The sequence below is a fragment of the Thermothelomyces thermophilus genome, chromosome 7, assembly GCF_000226095.1.
Source record: "Thermothelomyces thermophilus ATCC 42464 chromosome 7, complete sequence".
Classification (NCBI taxonomy): Eukaryota; Fungi; Ascomycota; class Sordariomycetes; order Sordariales; family Chaetomiaceae; genus Thermothelomyces; species Thermothelomyces thermophilus.
This window is the reverse complement of record NC_016478.1, coordinates 2284838-2304464: the sequence shown is the minus strand read 5'-3', so window position 1 is coordinate 2304464 and position 19627 is coordinate 2284838. Positions and strand designations below refer to the sequence as shown.

The window sequence follows — 19627 nt, the reverse complement described above, 5'->3', positions numbered from 1 at the left end:
CGATTGCCCTGGATCTGGTAAATTTACCCAAATCAGGATGTGAGGCAGTTGGTTGATAACCTCTCTGGAGGCGGATAATGGGACCAGCGGATGCTGCACCTATGTATGTTTTTAGGTATGTACTGTATGTATGCATGTATGTGCCTCGTCAGGCGCAGCTGATAAATGGCTGCAGCTTGACCGAATTGTGTGTATTTTTTTGCCGGTAGAGCGAGTCGGGGAGATCTCTGCGTACCTCGACTGAAAATTAAATGAATCAAACCGCTGCAACGCTGAGAAAGACAAGCTCTCTTGGCTTGGACCAGATTATTGCTAGCTTGCTGGGGGGAGATGGGGCGAAAACGGGGCGCGGAAGTTGGAAGGTGGCGGTGCGCTTCGCGATTCCAAAAGATCCTGGAACAGCGAAGGTGCACAACTCGGCCTCAGAGGCTGCTTCCGTCCAGCCGTACAGTGGCTGGGCAGCTCCCGAGCGTGAAGCAATCAAGTGCCGCACGGCGCCCTGTGGTTGGTTGCATCACTTGCATGGGCCCTCTTGCAGGGGTGGGGCGGCTCCCCAGTCACTTGCTGGTCGAAAATTGCCGTCATCGTCTCCGGCCGGCTCAGCGCCTTTTTTAGCAGGCCAGCCTTAGTTTCTCTCCCGGTTACTCCAAAGCCAAAATCCTCCCTTCCCAAAACATAAAAAAAAAAAAAAAGACTCAAGCAAGCTTCTTGGACGGGACACGCCAATGTCCCCAGTTCTGGCCTTTCGTCCTTTGACGATATAGTTCCGGTTTTGTCTACCACGTCACACGCGACCTATTCTGTCGCTCCTTGTCCCTGTTCTTTCTTGTTGTTTCAAGGGACTTAGGAGAGCAACTAGCCCGGATCTCGGTTTCCATTCCTTGCGACTGTTTTTTTTTCCCTCGCGAGTCGTCAAGGTCCCTCACTTCCCATATTCCCTCACCAACACAACCCGTACCACCTAATACCCGGCCGAGATGCTGCGCACCTCCATCCGGGCGCTACAGAGCGCCGCCTCGTCGTCGTCACGATGCTTCTCGACGGCCACCGTCTCGGCGCGCGCCAACCTCAGGCCCACCGCCTCCCGCCGCCCGCTCGCCCTCGCCGCCCAAAAACGGTTCGAGAGCGCCCTCCACAACGCGCCCGAGCCGAATGACAACTTCCTCCAGGGCAACACGGCCAACTACATCGATGAGATGTACCTGCAGTGGAAGCAGGACCCCGAGAGCGTCCACGTGTCCTGGCAGGTCTACTTCAAGAACATGGAGAGCGGCGACATGCCTATCTCCCAGGCCTTTACCCCCCCGCCGTCCCTCGTGCCCAGCACCCAGGCTGTCGTCGGCCTCGCTGCTGGCGCCGGTGTCGGCATTGGCGAGGGTGCCGACATCACCAACCACCTCAAGGTCCAGCTGCTCGTGCGCGCGTACCAGGCCCGCGGCCACCACAAGTCCAAGATCGACCCCCTCGGCATCCGCAACGCTTCCAAGGGCTTCGGCAACATCCGGCCGAAAGAGCTCGAGCTCGACTACTACCAGTTCACCGAGAAAGATCTCGACACCGAGTACACGCTGGGCCCCGGCATCCTGCCGCGCTTCAGGCGCGAGGGCCGCGAGAAGATGACGCTCCGCGAGATCGTTGCCGCCTGCGAGAAGATCTACTGCGGCTCCTACGGCGTCGAGTTCATCCACATCCCCGACAGGGAGAAGTGCGACTGGCTGCGCGAGCGCATCGAGGTGCCCCAGCCCTTCAAGTACTCGATCGACGAGAAGCGCCGCATCCTCGACCGTCTTATTTGGAGCTCGAGCTTCGAGGCCTTCCTGTCCACAAAGTACCCCAACGACAAGCGCTTCGGCCTCGAGGGCTGCGAGACGCTGGTGCCCGGCATGAAGGCGCTCATTGACCGCAGCGTCGACTACGGCATCAAGGACATTGTCATCGGCATGCCCCACCGCGGCCGTCTCAACGTGCTGAGCAACGTGGTCAGGAAGCCCAACGAGTCCATCTTCAGCGAGTTCGCCGGCACCAGCGGTGCCGAGGACGAGGGCTCTGGCGACGTCAAGTACCACCTGGGCATGAACTTTGAGCGGCCCACCCCCTCGGGCAAGCGCGTGCAGCTGTCCCTGGTCGCCAACCCGTCGCATCTCGAGGCCGAGGACCCCGTCGTCCTCGGCAAGGTCCGCGCCATCCAGCACTACAACAATGACGAGACCACCCACCGCAGTGCCATGGCCGTCCTGCTCCACGGCGATGCTGCCTTCGCCGCCCAGGGCGTCGTCTACGAGTGTCTCGGCTTCCACTCGCTCCCGGCCTTCTCGACCGGCGGCACGATCCACCTGGTCGTCAACAACCAGATCGGCTTCACCACGGATCCCCGCTTCGCCCGCTCGACCGCCTACTGCACGGATATCGCCAAGGCCATCGACGCCCCCGTCTTCCACGTTAACGCCGACGACGTCGAGGCTGTCAACTTTGTGTGCCAGTTGGCTGCCGACTGGCGTGCCGAGTTCAAGCAGGATGTCATCATCGACCTCGTCTGCTACCGGAAGCACGGCCACAACGAGACGGACCAGCCGTCCTTCACCCAGCCCCTCATGTACAAGCGCATCCAGGAGAAGGTCCCCCAGCTTGATATCTACGTCAACCAGCTCCTCAAGGAGGGTACCTTCACCAAGGAGGACATCGAGGAGCACAAGCAGTGGGTGTGGGGCATGCTCGAGGAGAGCTTCGCCAAGTCCAAGGACTACCAGCCCACCTCCAAGGAGTGGACCACCAGCGCCTGGAACGGCTTCAAGTCCCCCAAGGAGCTGGCAACCGAGATCCTCCCGCACACGCCTACCGGCGTCGACAGGAAGACGCTGGAGCACATCGGCGAGGTCATCGGCACCGCGCCCGAGGGCTTCAACCTCCACCGCAACCTGAAGCGCATCCTGGCCAACCGGACCAAGTCCGTCCTCGAGGGCAAGAATATCGACTGGTCGACGGCCGAGGCGCTGGCCTTCGGCACCATGGTGACCGAGGGCCGCCACGTCCGCGTCTCGGGCCAGGATGTCGAGCGTGGTACCTTCTCGCAGCGCCACGCCGTCTTCCACGACCAGGAGACCGAAGACACCTACACCCCGCTGCAGCACGTCAGCAAGGACCAGGGCAAGTTCGTCATCTCCAACTCGTCCCTCAGCGAGTACGGCGCTCTCGGCTTCGAGTACGGCTACTCCCTGACCGACCCCAACGGCTTCGTCATGTGGGAGGCCCAGTTCGGTGACTTTGCCAACAACGCCCAATGCATCATCGACCAGTTCATCGCTTCTGGCGAGCAGAAGTGGATGCAGCGCACCGGTCTGGTCATGTCTCTGCCGCACGGTTACGACGGCCAGGGCCCCGAGCACTCGTCGGGCCGCCTCGAGCGCTTCCTCCAGCTCTGCAACGAGGACCCTCGTGTCTTCCCCTCGGCCGAGAAGCTGCAGCGCCAGCACCAGGACTGCAACATCCAGGTCGCCTACCCGAGCACCCCCGCCAACCTCTTCCACATTCTCCGCCGCCAGATGAACCGCCAGTTCCGGAAGCGTAAGTCCATCTTCAAACACCAACCCAACCCCACTTTTCCCCCACCGCCCTTCTTATTAGCTCCCTCTTCTCTGCTCTCGCGTGTGTGGACACTAACCCCGTTGTTTAGCGCTCATCCTCTTCTTTTCCAAGTCGCTGCTGCGTCACCCGCTCGCCCGGTCCAACATTGAGGAATTCACGGGCGACTCGCAGTTCCAGTGGGTCATCGCGGATCCTGCTCACGAGACGGGTGCCATCAAGCCGCACGACCAGATCGACCGCGTCATCATCTGCACCGGCCAGGTGTACGCCGCGCTGCACAAGTACCGCGCCGAGAAGCAGATTGACGACGTGGCCTTCACGCGTATCGAGCAGCTCCACCCCTTCCCGTGGGAGCTGCTGCGCGAGAACCTCGACATGTACCCCAACGCCAAGACCATCGTCTGGGCCCAGGAGGAGCCGCTCAACGCGGGCGCCTGGAGCTACACGCAGCCGCGCATTGAGACGCTGCTCAACCAGACCAAGCATCACCACCGCAAGCACGTCATGTACGCCGGCCGCAACCCCAGCGCGTCGGTCGCCACGGGTCTGAAGGCGTCGCACACCAAGGAGGAGCAAGATCTGTTGGAGATGGCCTTTTCCGTCAAGCAGGACAAGCTCAAGGGCGAGTAAGGCCCCGTCCTCGCGACCGGAGTAGAAGCAAGTCCGTTCGCTGTTGGGTTGGAGAGAGAGTTCTTTCTCGTGTATAATCATTGATCGTCTTACGCTCGAGTTATAGATCATGGGTAGGGAGAATCATTACACTTTCTTTCCTTTTTTTTTCGCTCGTGGTCTGGGCTCTAGATTTAAGGGGATGTGTTTTCCGGGCCACGGTTGATCCGTCTAGCTAAGAGATGCTGCATCTTTATGTACCAAAAAATCCAGAAACTGTTGAATGATAAAAGAGCGATGACCTGCGTTTTAAGGTAATGGAATCCGGTGGTTCTTGTGCAGCGCCAAAATGTGATTCGACAATATGCCTTCTCCCGTGCTACTACCAGTTCTAAGGGTGTCTCGGCCAGAAACCCAAGCCACGAAAGATGACGGAAGAAGCAGGCGGGAGTCAGCAGACAGACAGAGATCTCTCGACACCATGCCTAATGGAAGACCGCCGGTACGCCTTATCCTCTTGTTTGTTCTGTCCCTTTGATTGATTTGGGCTTATGCCAATCATGATATCCTAACCTGCCACGGCCGGACGACGCCATCGTCGCCGGTCGTGACGAGCATCTCCTCCTTGCCCTTGCACTCCGCCCCCGGATCGAACCGCTTGCACCATGTGATATGGTTGATCTCGTACGGGCCGTGGGCTTTCGAGACGGTGCCCAAGACTTTCCAATTGCTCTTGGGCGCCGGGGTACCATTATTCCTGGCTCCTCCTCCTCCTCCTTTGCCAACGTCCTCCGAGGGTGTGGTCTCCTCCTCCTCCGCCTCGGCGTACACCGCAATCACCCCGTCGCTTCCCGTGCTCGCCACCAACCCCGTCTCGGCGCTCCACGATACCGAGTAGACATCCCGCGTGTGCACCTTGGGCAGCACGGCCGTGCAGTCCCACTCCTCCCTGAGCGACCGGCGCATGGTGTTGGGCACGCCGCCGAAGCCGGACTTGAAGGGGTTTCCTCCTTGCTGCTCACCAGCCTCCTCCTCCTCCTCGTCGTCCGCCCGCAGCGTCCACACCTTGATCAGGCCGTCCGCGGAGAAGGTCATCAGCCTGGGGAAGCGGCCGTCGGCCCTCTCCTTGCCCTCCCACTGCAGGCCCCAGACGGTGCCGTCGTGGCCCTCGAGCACGGCGACGCAGACCCACTCGCCGTCGGCGTCCTCCCTCCATATGCGGACCGTGTTGTCGTAGCTGGCGCTGGCGAGCACGTCGGCGCTGTAGTGGCGGCGGCGGACGCCGGCGCGGGCGTTGGGCAGGTGGGAGGGCGCCCAGGCGACCGCCTTGACGTCGCCGTCGTGCTCGTTCAGCACCGCCACCGTCTCCCACTCGTCTTCTTCCTCGTCCTCCCCCCCCGACACGTCCTCCCAGATCCACACCGATTTGTCCCGGCTCGACGTCGCCAGGTACTGCCCGCCGGGTGAGAAGGCGATCGACTTGATCTCGTTCTCGTGGCCCTCCAGCACCAGGTTGAACTCCCACTCTTCCTTGTCCCCCCCATCCCCCTCCTCCTCCTCCTCGTCGTCGTCATTGTTATCATCATCCTCCCCGCGCAGCTTGATCTCCCTCTCCAGCCCGCCGCTGCCCCGCTCGGCGTCGTAGCTCCACAGGCCCGCGGTGGCGTCGAAGCTCCCCGTCACCAGGCCGAGCCGCTTGGGGGCCGCGCGGCCGCGGGGAGGCTGCCAGGCGACGGCGCGCACGGAGCGGGCGTGGCCGCCCGTCAGGGCGCTGTGCTTGGACAAGGTGGCGAGCGAGAAGACGGTGACGGACTTTGCGTGCGCCGTGGCCAGCAGCGGCAGGGTCGGGTGCGGGACCGAGCACCAGGCGCGCTGGTAGAGGTCGGGTTGGAAGGGCGGGAGCGGGGTGATGTCGGCTCTGTTTCGTGCCGTTTTTGTTGTCGTTGTTGTTCCTGGTGTCGCAGTGGCTGCCGGTATCGTTGTAGTTGTAGTAGGAGTAATTGTTGTTGTTGTTGTTGTTGTTGTTGTCGTCGTCGTCGTTGTCGTCGAGGATGTTGTTGCTGCAGGATCTCTGGTCTCCATCGCCGCCGTCGCCGCTGCTGGCGCGGGTTGTGGTGGGGTACTACTTGACATCTTTGGGCCTTCCCCCGTATGATTATTCCTCTCGTCTTTTTTACAAAAATAAAGTGGGAGAGGGAGGGAAAGGAGATCGTATGAGTCGTTTAACGGGATTAACTGGACACGGGGGAGGGGCAAGGACGAGGTATATTCTGTGGTCGTGGAGGCGGAGGCGGGGTCGAATTGACCGGGTCGGTCTTGATTTCTTTTAGTTCAGATCGCTATGTTTGGGTCCTGCGGTGGTTGAATCTGTCGGAATTAAGCCAACATCGAGAATCTGTGTACAGAGTAGAGCCGTAATATCGCGTGGCTCCCTATCGCGGGGCAATTGGGAGAAGTTACGGCCGTCAACAAATGCCCCTCATAGTAATTTTCCCCCACACTCAGCTCCGATGCCGCTGCCCCACCATGATGGAAAGGGTTATATTTCACAAAGGGTACTTGATGATGCAATTCACATTCCGTCGTCTTTCGAGTTAAGCATTCGGGTACAGTTGACAGGGGTCTCTGTTAGACAGTCGAAAGTTCAATGTACAGTACTCCGTACTCAGCGTAGGATTCTGTGCATGGTTTTACGCGCTGCTATGCAGTGTACACGCCCCTCCGATAATGCTCTACGGATAATGCTTGCCCAACCTGCGGTAACCGCGACGTCCCAATCTGATTACAACAAGCCTGAGAGAGAGAGAGAGAGAGAGAGGCAGCCAAACCAATGCGCCAGCTTCCTTTCATACCTAGAGTCCAATTTCAAACCCGATTCATCATGAACTTTAACCAAATACCCAGACGCCTCTCAATCTAAAATTGAAAGAAGAACAATAAATGATAAAAAAAAAAAAAAAAAAAGAAGGAATGGTCCGCACAAATCATACCTGTCTAGAATCCGGTCAGCCCCCGCTCAAGCCAGCCTGTCGGAACTGCTCGAAGCCCGCGTGGTGGCCGGGACTGGCAGTGCCGGCGGCGTCCAGGCCCTCGTCCTCCTCCCTCATGCGCCGCTCCATCTCCAGCCGCCCGTCCTTGCCCCAGTAGCCGGCCTTCTCGTACCCCTTGACGCACCCTTCCGTGATCAGGACGTAGGGTGCCGGGGCGTCGAACATGGGCTCGGCCAGCACGCGCTCCATCTCCATCTTGAGGCCGCGCGCGCCCGTCTCGTTCTTGGCGGCGCGCTCAGCGATGGCGTACAGCGCGCGCCGCGTGAAGGCGAGCTTGCTGGGGTACGTCTCGAACAGGGCCGTGTACTGCGCCACCAGGCTGTTGCGCGGCTCCGTGAGGATGCGGTACAGCTCGTCGAGCGACAGCGGCGAGAGGGCGCAGATGTTGTGGAGGCGCCCGATGAGCTCGGGGATGAAACCGTACGCCTGCAGGTCCGCGGGCGTGGTCAGGTCCAGCGGGGTGAACCCGCCCGCCTCCCGCCCGCCGCTGCCGCGCGACGGCGGCTGGTGGGGGAGGTGCTGGTACATCTCGGGCGGGAGTATGTCCTTGCTGCCCGACAGCGAGGTGCCGCGTCCGCGGATATCGGAGCCGAAGCCGATCGACGGCTTGGCCACTCTCCGGAGCACCGTCTTGTCCAGCCCGACAAAGGCGCCGCAAAACACAAACAGGACGTTCGTAGTGTCGACGGTATACTGCTCGGCCTTACCGGTCGGAGGGGTCGACGGCGGGTTGGGCGGACCGTAGCCGCCGGGCGGGTGGTTCGTCGCTCGGGAGGATCGCTGCTCCTTGATGTTGATGGTGACCTTGGTGCCTTCGACAAGCTTCAGGAGAGCTTGCTGCACCCCTTCACCCCCCACGTCTCTCCCGTTGACCGTCTCGCGCCGGGCAATCTTGTCAAACTCGTCTAGCACGACGATCCCGTGCTCGGCAGCCTTGACGTCGTAATTGGCCTCGATAAGCAATCGCTCGATGCACGACTCGACGTCCTGCCCAATGTATCCGGCTTGCGTAAATGAGTTGCAGTCGCTGATGGTGAAGGGCACGTTGAGCTTCTTGCTCAGGGTCCTGAAGCCGGGATCAGAACGCGGTCGGGAAGGGGGAGCCGGTTCGGACCGGCGGACTCACTCGAGGATGTACGTCTTCCCGACGCCGGTCGGTCCGATCAGGAGCAGATTGCTCTTGTCGATCTTTACGCGATCCGGCGGGGACAAGTCTTCTGGGATGTAGAAGTCATCCGCAGACGGCTCGTACGGACTGTCTGGCATTTGGTGGGTACCTCGGACGGCCTCGTGGTGGCCGGGGTATTCATCTTGATAAGCGACGTCACTATCATCAGCCTGCCGCCGGGGCGCCGAAGGAAATTCTTCAGCAGAACGATGCGAGGGCCACCGCCCACCTTCGACGGGATGCGTTCGAGTGCTGTTGTAGCCGGCGCGCTCGAAGTCCTCCTGTTCCTGGGCGTACTTCTGCCTCTGGAGCTTCTCCCTCAATCGCTGGTCCTGGAGCTCGTGGTGTTGCCGCCGTCGCAGCCCCTGGTAGTGGTTGAATATGACGAAGCATATCGTCTTCTTTGCGCGCTCCTGGCCCACAACGTAGTCGTCGACCCGCGCCTTCAGGTCCCGCGGGTAGAACTGCGGCACGCCAAAGGTGTGCTTGTTGAAGATGGGCCCGCGCCCTGTGTCCTGATTGGGGTCGTAGCTGCTGGTATAGCCCGAAGCAGAGTAATTGGACCGGCGCGGCGCCCAGAGGAGTATGTTCGATGTCGAGTACGCGGGACGCCGTAGCCGGGAGAACCAGAGGGTAGTAGCTGCGCTCGTCGGCGCTCGAGCCCGCGAGAGGACCGACATCGTCGCTATCGCTCGGCGGTCATGCTCGGGAGAGCACCGCTTCCGAGTACGGCGTTGGATCAGTCAGTACACTAAGCTCAGGGAGGAGCAGCAGAGGTTCGGCGGATCGTTCGTTTCGAAATCCAAAGGAAGAAGGAACCAAGTGGGAAGCGGGGTGTAGTTGCGCCACATAGCGAGTGGGTTCGGGCGCGCTGCGCTTCTGAGCGATGACACCAAGTGCAGTGCGGGGGATAATGCGCCGGGCTATCCGCTGCCCGCAGCTCCCCTGTAATCCGGACAGCCTCCACCTGCCAACATCTGCGATAAGGTGGTTCAGCACTGTGCAACCAACCCGATCCCTGAGGCCCAGCCCCGGCGCGGAGAGAGTTGGTCTGCCAACTTCAGGACGGCGCAGGGGGCGAAGCATCAGGTAACCACTAATTATAACCTGACATTTTTATCGGCACTTTTATTAGGCATGGCGTGGAATTGCCCCTGGATGGATGGGAATTCTGGTTGATCTGGTTGTAACGGCCGGACCGCCCCATGATGTAATCTCGCGTCGAGAGACCTTCGATAGCTCCCCAAGGTCTCCCAACAAGGGAGCTTAGCTACCTACATAGTAGGTACTGCATAGCTCCCGTCCAAGTCCTCTCAGCAGTGCGACCGTCAGTTTCATGTTTTCTTGCGTCTGCCCCGCTTCCAGCCTCAAGCATATTCTTTCCACCAAAGATAAACACCGTGTTTTCTCTCTCTTCTTCCCATCACGAATTCGGCATTCGTCAACCGTCAAGCAACTCGTCGGCAACAGGGCCCTCGGCGAACTGCGCCTCCAGTCGTGATACATAGCTACGCTCCTCCCCACCAAACCAAACCTAGAGGGTCGAATATTCGAGCGATCGGTCGGGACTGCAGCGGGAATGGATCCCATCGCTGTTAACTCGTCCAACACCTTGGCGGACAGCGGCAAGTTGGCCGAGGATGACATCCCCCGGGACGGCACTGGTTGGTTTGCCCCCAAGGCTTCAGATCATTGCAATGCCTCGTTGTGCCCCGATAAGAGCTGACACCCCCGATATCAGGAGTTTTGAAGCTCGACCCTTGGCTGTCGCCTTTCCAGGACTCGCTCAAGAGACGCTACGCCAAGGCCCAGGAATGGATCAAGCGGATCGACGAGACAGAGGGCGGATTGGACAAGTTTAGCAAGGTATGACCCCCCCCCCGGTTTCCTTCCGGCTAGTCTTGTCGGCCTTTTGGTGGTGCTGACCATCTCAGGGGACGGATCTCTTTGGACTGCGGGTGAAGGAGGACGGCAGCATTGTTTACAGGGAGTGGGCTCCGAACGCCGTGCGGGCGTCCCTTATTGGCGACTTCAGTGAGTTTGTCGAGGCCGGCCGATGTCAATGGCACTCAGTCTCACGCATATCTAGACAAATGGGACAACAAGGCCCATCCGATGAAGAAGAACGAGTTCGGCGTCTTTGAAATCACCATCCCCCCAACAGCCGATGGCAAGCCTGCCATCCCCCACAAATCCAAGGTCAAGATCACTCTCGAGCTGCCCACCGCAGAATGGGTCGACAGGCTACCGGCCTGGATCAAGTACGTCACGCAGGACCTGTCCGTCTCCCCGGCCTACGATGCCCGCTTCTGGAACCCGCCGCCGGAGGAGCGGTACGTGTTCAAGCACGCCCGGCCCAAGAAGCCGGCCAGCCTGCGCATCTACGAGGCCCACGTGGGCATCTCGTCGCCCGAGCTGCGCGTCACCACCTACAAGGAGTTCACCAAGAACATGCTGCAGCGCATCAAGGGCCTGGGCTACAACGCCATCCAGCTCATGGCCATCATGGAGCACGCCTACTACGCCAGCTTCGGCTATCAGGTCAACAACTTCTTCGCCGCCAGCAGCCGCTACGGCGAGCCCGAGGACCTGAAGGAGCTGGTCGACGTGGCCCATAGCCTGGGACTCGTCGTCCTGCTGGACGTGGTCCACAGCCACGCGTCCAAGAACGTGCTCGATGGACTGAACCACTTTGACGGCACCGACCATCAGTACTTCCACGAGGGCGGCAGGGGAAGGCATGAGCTCTGGGACAGCAGGCTGTTCAACTATGGCCATCACGAGGTCATGCGCTTCTTGCTGAGCAACCTGCGCTTCTGGATGGACGAGTATCAGTTTGACGGGTTCCGGTTCGATGGCGTCACGAGCATGCTCTATCTGCATCACGGCATTGGAACGTGAGTCGTGGCTTCGGTGTTATTACCCCTTCGACTGTTCTTTCGATCATGGTGGGCTGACGCCTTTTTTTTCTCTAGCAGTGGCTTTTCCGGCGGTTACCACGAGTATTTTGGTGCCGCTGTTGACGAGGAGGCCGTTGCGTACCTTATGGTCGCCAACGAGATGCTTCACCAGCTGTATCCGGAGGTCATCACCGTGGCCGAGGACGTCTCGGGCATGCCGGCGCTCTGCCTGCCGCTCTCGCTCGGCGGCATTGGGTTTGACTACAGACTGGCCATGGCCATTCCTGATATGTGGATCAAGATCCTGAAGGAGTTGAAGGACGAGGATTGGAATATCGGCAACATCTGCTGGACGCTCACTAACCGCCGCCACGGAGAGAAGACGATCGCATATGCCGAGAGCCACGATCAGGCGTAAGTCCATCGGCCCAATCCTCCTACGCAGTACGGCTCTGCTGATCTGCGTGCAGTCTGGTCGGCGACAAGACCCTTATGATGCACCTCTGCGACGCCGAACTCTACACCAACATGTCTGTGCTGACGCCCCTGACCCCCGTCATCGACCGCGGCATGGCCCTGCACAAGATGATCCGCCTCTTAACGCACGGCCTGGGCGGCGAGGGCTGGCTCAACTTTGAGGGCAACGAGTTCGGCCACCCGGAGTGGCTCGACTTCCCGCGAGAGGGCAACCAAAACTCGTTCTGGTATGCCCGGCGCCAGCTGAACCTCACCGAAGATCACCTGCTGCGATACCAGTTCCTCAACAACTTTGACCGCTCCATGAACCTCTGCGAGGCCAAGTACGGCTGGCTGCACTCGCCGCAGGCCTACATCTCGCTCAAGCACGAGGGCGACAAAGTCATTGTCTTTGAGCGGGCCGGCCTGGTCTTTGTCTTCAACTTCCACCCGACCCGGAGCTATACCGACTACCGGATCGGCATCGAGGTCCCCGGCACCTACCGCATCGTTCTCGATTCCGACACCAAGGAGCACGGCGGCTTCTGCCGCCTCGATCCGGACACCCGCTTCTTCACGGAACCGCTCGAGTGGAACGGGAGGAAAAACTGCACTCATGTTTACATTCCGTGCAGAACCGCTTTTGTAGGTCGCCTTCCAGTTTCATTCTGCTGGATGCAATGCTGACTTGCCGACCACAGATTCTGGCGCTCGAGTCAACTCTCTAGCAGCACTAGTTAATGGTTTCAAGAGGAGAACTGTCACAGCGAATTGATTTGTCGGGAGGGAAAAAGTAACTCTTCAAGAAGCGGGGTAGAAAAGTGAAAAAGGGACGCTATGTGCAAGGCCAGACGGGCCAATCTGAGATTGCCTTGCAGTGGCAGGAGTGAAGTGTCGGCAGCTCAAAAAATGCCACTTGTCCATCCAATGAGCAGCCGCCGGGCAATGTTTCCAGCTACTCTGATCCAAGGCCCGACCCGGGACCTTCCGGTGGGCCGTCTCAGCAGCAACGTCAATGGGGAAACAGCGCTGCGGTACGGAAAAAAATTGGCGATGGTCCAATGGGCCGAACAAGCTGGTGACAAACAATCAGCATTTTCAGAGAAGAAGAATCAGAACATAGTTGGGATAGATGTGTGAAAAAAAAGAAAAGAAAAAGAAAAAGAAAAAAGAAAAAGACTAAAATCAATCGTCTCCTGCGCACTTTGTTGTACTCGTTTCCATAACAATGAAAGTTGCAGGTTGAACGGGAAGGCTGGAGTCCGAGGCCCACCTTTTCCCAAAACAGCGAGTCACGTGGAAAGTTGGAGCTCCGCAGCTCTAGCCGAAAGCTCGTCGAGAGATTTTCGAACCCGTTTTCTTCCTCTCCCGAGCCATCATTCACCACTGCACATCCACCGTCCCTAAGTCCGCCCTTCATCATCGTCACGATGTTCAAGAGGTGAGTGACCGCCGGCGTGCCGAATTTTCGAACGCGTAAAGCGCCAATTGGGTCAATTGATGCTGATGCAAAAGCTTTTCCCCCTCGCGCAGCGGCATTTCCGCCTTTGCCCGGACAGCCCGTCCGTCGTTCGCGGCGGCGACTCGTCGCGCCGTTCGCCCGGCCAGCCTCAACCTTCGGGCCCCGGCCTTCAGCAGGTTTGCCAGCACGGCCGGCGTTGGTGACGGCAAGATTCACCAGGTTATCGGTAAGCTGGCCTCTCGAGACGCGCCCTTATTTCCTTCCCGGGTCGCTCCGGGAAAATTGTTTCGCTCGGCTTGGCTAACCGCGCGTATTTCTCAACAGGTGCCGTCGTCGATGGTTAGTCCACTCTGCGGCCCCAATGCGCCCCCTAGCGGGCGGCTCGTGGTCGCATATAGCTGACGCCGTCGACAGTCAAGTTCGATACCGACAAGCTCCCTCCCATTCTCAACGCCCTTGAGACCGACAACAATGGCCAGAAGCTCGTCCTCGAGGTCGCGGTATGCCAAGATCCCGCAACCCCCGCCTGCTATTCTGCTCTGCTCGCTAACTCAAAGACACAGCAACATCTCGGCGAGAACGTCGTGAGGTGCATTGCCATGGACGGTTGGTTTTTATTATACCCATCGCTCGGCGTCTCTTGGAAGAGTGTCCTGACTCTTGCATTTCAGGTACTGAGGGTCTCGTCCGTGGTGCCAAGGCCACCGATAGTGAGTCGATGTCTCTTGCCGCCTTCGCCCGTCTTTCAGACTGCTAACGACTCGTCACAGCCGGTGCTCCCATCACCATCCCGTGAGTTGATGTGCCCCGGGGAGCGATTGTCCCCGACGCGGACTTGCCCGGAGCGATGGCTAACGTAGTCGGTTCACAGTGTCGGCCCTGCCACTCTCGGCCGTATCATGAACGTCACCGGTGACCCGATCGACGAGCGTGGGCCCATCAAGTCCGACAAGAGGGCTCCCATTCACGCTGATGCTCCCGAGTTCGTCGACCAGTCGACGTCTGCTGAGATTCTGGTGACGGGTATCAAGGTGGTGGATCTGCTCGCTCCCTACGCTCGTGGTGGCAAGATCGGTCTCTTCGGTGGTGCCGGTGTCGGCAAGACCGTCTTCATCCAGGAGCTCATCAACAACATCGCCAAGGCCCACGGTGGTTACTCTGTCTTCACTGGTGTCGGCGAGCGTACCCGTGAGGGTAACGATCTGTACCACGAAATGCAGCAGACCTCCGTCATTCAGCTTGATGGCGAGTCCAAGGTCGCCCTCGTCTTCGGCCAGATGAACGAGCCCCCCGGAGCTCGTGCCCGTGTCGCCCTTACCGGTCTGACGATTGCCGAGTACTTCCGTGACCAGGAGGGCCAGGATGGTAAGCATAATTTACAAGCTCACTTTTTTTTTTTTTCACTGCTTGTTCTTTCGTAAATAAATACTAAGTTGGGCAGTGCTTCTCTTCATCGACAACATCTTCCGTTTCACCCAGGCCGGTTCCGAGGTGTCTGCCCTTCTGGGTCGTATCCCCTCTGCCGTCGGTTACCAACCCACTCTCGCCGTCGACATGGGTGGCATGCAGGAGCGTATCACCACCACCAAGAAGGGTTCCATTACCTCCGTCCAGGCCGTCTACGTGCCTGCTGACGATCTGACGGATCCCGCTCCCGCCACCACCTTCGCTCACTTGGACGCCACCACTGTCTTGTCTCGTGGTATCTCGGAGCTGGGTATCTACCCCGCCGTCGACCCTCTCGACTCCAAGTCCCGTATGCTCGACCCCCGCATTGTTGGCCAGGAGCACTACGAGGTTGCCACCCGCGTCCAGCAGATCCTCCAGGAGTACAAGTCGCTGCAGGATATCATTGCCATTCTTGGTATGGACGAACTCTCGGAAGCCGACAAGCTTACCGTCGAGCGCGCCCGTAAGATCCAGCGTTTCCTGAGCCAGCCTTTCACGGTCGCCCAGGTCTTCACTGGTATCGAGGGCAAGCTCGTCGACCTCAAGGACACCATCGCCTCGTTCAAGGCCATCCTGAACGGTGAGGGTGACGACCTGCCCGAGGGTGCCTTCTACATGGTTGGTGACTTTGCGTCGGCGCGGGAGAAGGGTGAGAAGATTCTGGCTGAGCTCGAGAAGAGCGCTTAATCGGGTGGCCTGTAAAATCGGGAAGGATTCGGTGACCTGTGTATAGAAGCGAATGGTTTCCGGGGAGTTCCCTAGCTCAGTCGTCAAGTTTCTTTTGTGAGCTGTGTATCAATCAACTTTTCTGTGTGTCTCTCTGGTCCTGCCGTTTCGCACGTGTGATGCCGTCCGCTTGTATCCTGAAACAAGGATTATATGTCCCCAAGGTTCCTCGCCGCTCGCATGTCTATCTCTTCGGCATTAGTTCTAGCTGCCATGATGGTGGCCTTGGCGGTGTCCAATGGGGTATTTGAGCAAAGTGGGATCTCGAAAGACGATCATGCCTCGATTATATTCAATCTTCTAGCCGCGCGTGTTTCGTTTCCTGAACCGTCCAACGAATCCTTGATTGGTGCTGGAGAATTTCCACCAGTCAATTCTTGTGCTCTGGGCGTCATGCTGGGAATGATGAACATGGCTATATCAAACGATGCGGAGGTACGGAGACTAATCCCATGGACCGTCTCCAGGCGACGACGGACTGGAGATTTGGACATGTATATATGGACCCGAGACTGTGCAAAACCACGTCTGTTCCTTCTGTGAGAAACAAGATAGTATTTTATGGCGGCTTTTTTTTGTTTTCCTTAGCGTTCTTTGGAGACGCCCTTGTGTTTTGTTTTGATCCTCCGAGTCTTTACAAGCCAACTTTACTACCAACGATGGTCACTGTCAGCAGCCTTGTTGCCGCCGCGGGCGTGGTCCTCCTGGCTGGCCAGGAGGTCTTTGCTGTGCAGCTCACCAGGGTCGATTACCCTAACAATGCCACGTCCAGGGCGGAGATGTGAGTTTCAAAAAAAAAAAAAAAACAAATTTTTGATGGGAAGGAGAGAGATATTGTGTGGCGTTTTGTGACGGTGACTGACGCGGGTGGGTGACGATGATGTTGATGTTGATGATGATGATGTTACGCAGGTACATCTATGTTCCCGACAACGTTGTCGAGTCGCCGCCGCTGGTAGTGGTTGTCCGTAAGTTAGCATATCCGTGCCGAGAAGGCAGTTTCCCCGGTCACCATCAGTGCCCCAGTGCCCTCACCCCTCCCAATCCCATCCCGTATATATGTTGTATGAAAATATATATGGCTAACCAGACATGAAACACCTCCCCATCCGGCCTTGGCTCCCCACGTTCAGACTCGTGTCAGTCCTCGGCCCAGGCGTACTTCCAAAACGTGGCGATCCCGTGGCGGCAGGGGTCGGACAACAAGGGGTACATCACGCTGTGGCCGTCGTCAGCGAACGCGGGGGCGGGGGCGACTCGCAGGCCATCGCCGACATGATCCTGCACGCGGTGGCCGAGTACGGGGCGGACGCGGCGCGCGTCTACCTGACGGGCGGCAGCTCCGGCGCCATGATGGGCAACGTTCATGGCCGCGACGTACCCGGACCTGCTGCGGGCCGTCAGCGTCTACTCGGGCGTGCCGGCCGGCTGCTTCGTCAGCTCGGCCGGCCAGGTGGCCGCGTGGAACAACACGTGCAGCGGCGGCCGGAGCAGGGCCAGCCCGGAGCAGTGGTGCGTCATTCCAACCCCCTCCCCTCCCTCCCCTTTCTCCCATTTTTTTGTTCTGTTTCCCATGTTCCTTTTTCTCTTTTTTCTTTCCCCTCCCCAACCCCCCCCCCTTTTCCTTTTTTACCCCCTTTCTTTTCCCCACTCGTTGACTGGTGATGGGCCGGGTGATTGATTGATTGTTTGATGGTGGTGTTAGGGGCAACGTGGTGAGGGACATGTATCCCGGGTATGAAGGCCCCCGGCCCAAAATGCAGATCTGGCACGGGAGTGCCGACAGCACGCTCGCGCCGGCCAACTACGAGGAGACGATCAAGCAGTGGACGAACGTGTTTGGGGTGAGCCAGGAGCCGACAAACTCGGTCGAGAACTATCCGGCGCCCAACTACCGGACGGATGACTACGGGGAGAACGTTCAGGGCATCTTTGCGAACGGCGTCGGGCATAGCGTGCCGGCGAACCTGACGGCCAGCGAGGCCTGGTTCGGGCTGTGAGTCGGGTCGGGGTGGTGTATTATAGCGGCTGGGGCAGTTTGGGTGTTGTTGTGTGTATTTGACATCGTCCAACTGCTTACTGCCGACCCTGGAGGCAGTAAACCAGGAACTAACGCACGCGCGCTGTGTGTGTGTGTGTTTGTTTGTTCCGAACCTGCTATCAGCAGAACTCATCTGCAGCATAGTTTTCAAGGTATTCTCTTGCCTCCTCCGCGGTTTCTTCGGCCTTGACGGTCCGAATCGCGAGCTCTCTTTCTTCATAGAGGGACGGAGCTGGCACCTGTTCTATCTTGGACGGCGGGTGCCAGGAGGGGTCGCCCAGCAACAGCCTGGCCAGTGCCGTATTATCCTCGGTGTACAGAGAAGCGATGGGGAGGCGCAGCAAATCCTCCCATCCGGGTCCGAGGAAGCTGCAGATGTTGGGGATCTCATACTGGGCAATGTCTTCGATCCACCAAGAGTGGTTGGCCTTGAACCTTGTGAAAACGAGATAGTGGGCAATGATGACCAACGCACGCGGCCGCATCTCTCTCGCAGGTCTGATCAGGGAGTTGGGGAAGAAGGTGAAGAAGGTGACGATACGGAGAAACAGCAACGGGGTGAAGCCGTTTCTCAGCTCGAGGTAGAGCGAGCCGAGGAGCTGCAGGGCCCTGTAATACACCTGGGACAGGGGGAAGTCGGGATCGCCCTCCTTGATGGAGGCGATCATGAGGAGGAGTTGGTTGGGGATACAGCGGGCTGACGCATCCAGGTCGACCGCGGGCCGGAAGACAAGGGATCCGAGTCTCGTCCTGAACAGCTGCTCGTGCTGGGAGCGGATGAGTTCGATGATGGTCCCGATGCCCTTCCACAGATTCATCCAGTCCAGGACGGCGAACGGCCGGGCTTCCTCGCCCCGGAATACGTGGGTCGACAGGCCGCACAGGAAGAGGGAGGTGATCAGCAGGGCCGGGTAGGTGCTGGGGTCGGCGGCCTCGACGGCCTTTCGGAAGTTCTCGAAGGCCCTTGCTCGGTACTGGAGCTCGAGCGAGCGGGAGATGCCCAGGTTCCTGATGCCGAGATGGTTGATGTGCATGGCCGAGAGCCCGAGGATGGTGTCCATCAGGAAGCGGTTGGCAAAGGCGTGCTGCACGACGTTCACCTTGAGGATCACGTCCACGTTCCGTTCCTTCAGCTGGCCGGTCGAGAAGGAGGAGTAAGTGGCGGTCGTGTAGAACCATAGCAGCCGCATGTCGGTCTCGTCGTGCCCGCCGGGCCTGAACTGGGGCTGCGGGACGACGGCAGAGGTGCAGCACCTCTGCTCCAGGGCGGCCGCGTCCCCGTCTCGTGAAGGCGTGGGCGACGACGAGCTGGTGCTGCGGGGTGCGCGTTTCGGCGCGGCCATGTACACACACGTCTCGCGCCGGAGTGTGCACATGCGGCATGCCGGGCGGCCCTCGTCGCACTTGACCTTGCGCGCCTTGCAGTTGCGGCACCCCGTCCGCGATTTGCGGTGCGGGCGCTTGGCATGGTACGGCTTCCCTGCTGCATTTGTCACCGGAGTTGCCGTTGTCTCCGTTGTCGCCGTCGTCTCCATGGTCGCCGTGGTCGCCGTGGCGGACTCGCCATCCTCCTCCATCTTCCCTCCGCTCTTCTAAGTGCTTGGTCGCACGTGGGCCTTCTAACCAACGGCGCCCAATCTCGTCAGCCAGCTGACGGGTTTAAATAAGTGCCGGGTTCGTGTGAAACGGCTTCCTCGTCGTGGCCGAGCAGCGGGGTTGCCCCAGACGGCGAGAACTGGGTTCTCAAGAGACGGATAAGATGGAGAGGGAAAAAAATAAAATAAAATAATAATAATAATAATAATAATAATAATAATAATAATAATAATAATAATAATAATAATAATAATAATAATAATAATAATAATAATAATAATAATAATAATAATAATAATAATAATAATAATAATAATAATAATAATAAAACAAAAAAGGTAACTATGGAATGGTGTTCTGTCTCCTCTCGTGCCGCTGGAGATTGTGTTTTCTGCCTTGGTACGGAGTACGGCGGTGCAAAAAACGGGCATGCTCTATATCCCCAAGCAGGTATGCATGTCCTTTCTTCCAGCATTAGCCTTATTATATTCCAACTCAAGACCACCTACTTGTGGTTTATACGTAGGGTCCGGTTACAAGTACGGATTAAGTGAAAGATTATGGGCCATCTCCCAAGTAAGCAGCAGC

At 58.6% G+C, this 19627-nt stretch overlaps 7 protein-coding genes across 7 annotated transcripts; 4 read left to right on the top strand and 3 right to left on the bottom strand.

Moving 5' to 3' along the window:
- The first annotated feature begins 602 nt into the window (after positions 1-602).
- Positions 603-4439, top strand: MYCTH_2312383 (uncharacterized protein). The gene is made up of 2 exons (XM_003667001.1): positions 603-3561; positions 3671-4439. Exons 1-2 carry the CDS (start codon positions 978-980, stop codon positions 4210-4212), a joined length of 3126 nt encoding a protein of 1041 aa, XP_003667049.1. The 5' UTR covers positions 603-977; the 3' UTR covers positions 4213-4439.
- MYCTH_2312382 (uncharacterized protein) lies at positions 4365-6512 on the bottom strand. Its single transcript, XM_003667000.1, has one exon. The coding sequence runs from the start codon at positions 6322-6324 to the stop codon at positions 4750-4752; it is 1575 nt and encodes a 524-aa protein (XP_003667048.1). The 5' UTR covers positions 6325-6512; the 3' UTR covers positions 4365-4749.
- A 624-nt stretch (positions 6513-7136) lies between these two features.
- On the bottom strand, positions 7137-9316 carry MYCTH_2312381 (uncharacterized protein). The gene is made up of 3 exons (XM_003666999.1): positions 8639-9316; positions 8368-8551; positions 7137-8307 (listed from the first exon to the last, which is right to left on the bottom strand). Exons 1-3 carry the CDS (start codon positions 9087-9089, stop codon positions 7197-7199), a joined length of 1746 nt encoding a protein of 581 aa, XP_003667047.1. The 5' UTR covers positions 9090-9316; the 3' UTR covers positions 7137-7196.
- A 239-nt stretch (positions 9317-9555) lies between these two features.
- Positions 9556-12635, top strand: MYCTH_2312374 (glycoside hydrolase family 13 protein). Its single transcript, XM_003666998.1, has 7 exons — positions 9556-10073; positions 10151-10275; positions 10344-10443; positions 10499-11306; positions 11388-11723; positions 11780-12410; positions 12467-12635. Exons 1-7 carry the CDS (start codon positions 9989-9991, stop codon positions 12491-12493), a joined length of 2112 nt encoding a protein of 703 aa, XP_003667046.1. The 5' UTR covers positions 9556-9988; the 3' UTR covers positions 12494-12635.
- A 383-nt stretch (positions 12636-13018) lies between these two features.
- MYCTH_2316642 (uncharacterized protein) lies at positions 13019-15500 on the top strand. The gene is made up of 9 exons (XM_003666997.1): positions 13019-13206; positions 13299-13453; positions 13552-13566; positions 13642-13727; positions 13791-13833; positions 13899-13937; positions 13998-14019; positions 14099-14592; positions 14669-15500. The coding sequence occupies exons 1-9, from the start codon at positions 13196-13198 to the stop codon at positions 15361-15363; spliced, it is 1560 nt and encodes a 519-aa protein (XP_003667045.1). The 5' UTR covers positions 13019-13195; the 3' UTR covers positions 15364-15500.
- A 561-nt stretch (positions 15501-16061) lies between these two features.
- On the top strand, positions 16062-17402 carry MYCTH_2130973 (carbohydrate esterase family 1 protein; the record flags this gene model as incomplete). The annotated part of the gene is made up of 5 exons (XM_003666996.1): positions 16062-16183; positions 16315-16370; positions 16547-16779; positions 16856-16914; positions 17108-17402. The coding sequence occupies 5 exons, from the start codon at positions 16062-16064 to the stop codon at positions 17400-17402; spliced, it is 765 nt and encodes a 254-aa protein (XP_003667044.1).
- Positions 17403-17562: 160 nt separating this feature from the next.
- On the bottom strand, positions 17563-18978 carry MYCTH_2070790 (uncharacterized protein; the record flags this gene model as incomplete). The annotated part of the gene is made up of 1 exon (XM_003666995.1): positions 17563-18978. One exon carries the CDS (start codon positions 18976-18978, stop codon positions 17563-17565), a length of 1416 nt encoding a protein of 471 aa, XP_003667043.1.
- Between the last annotated feature and the right edge of the window lie 649 nt (positions 18979-19627).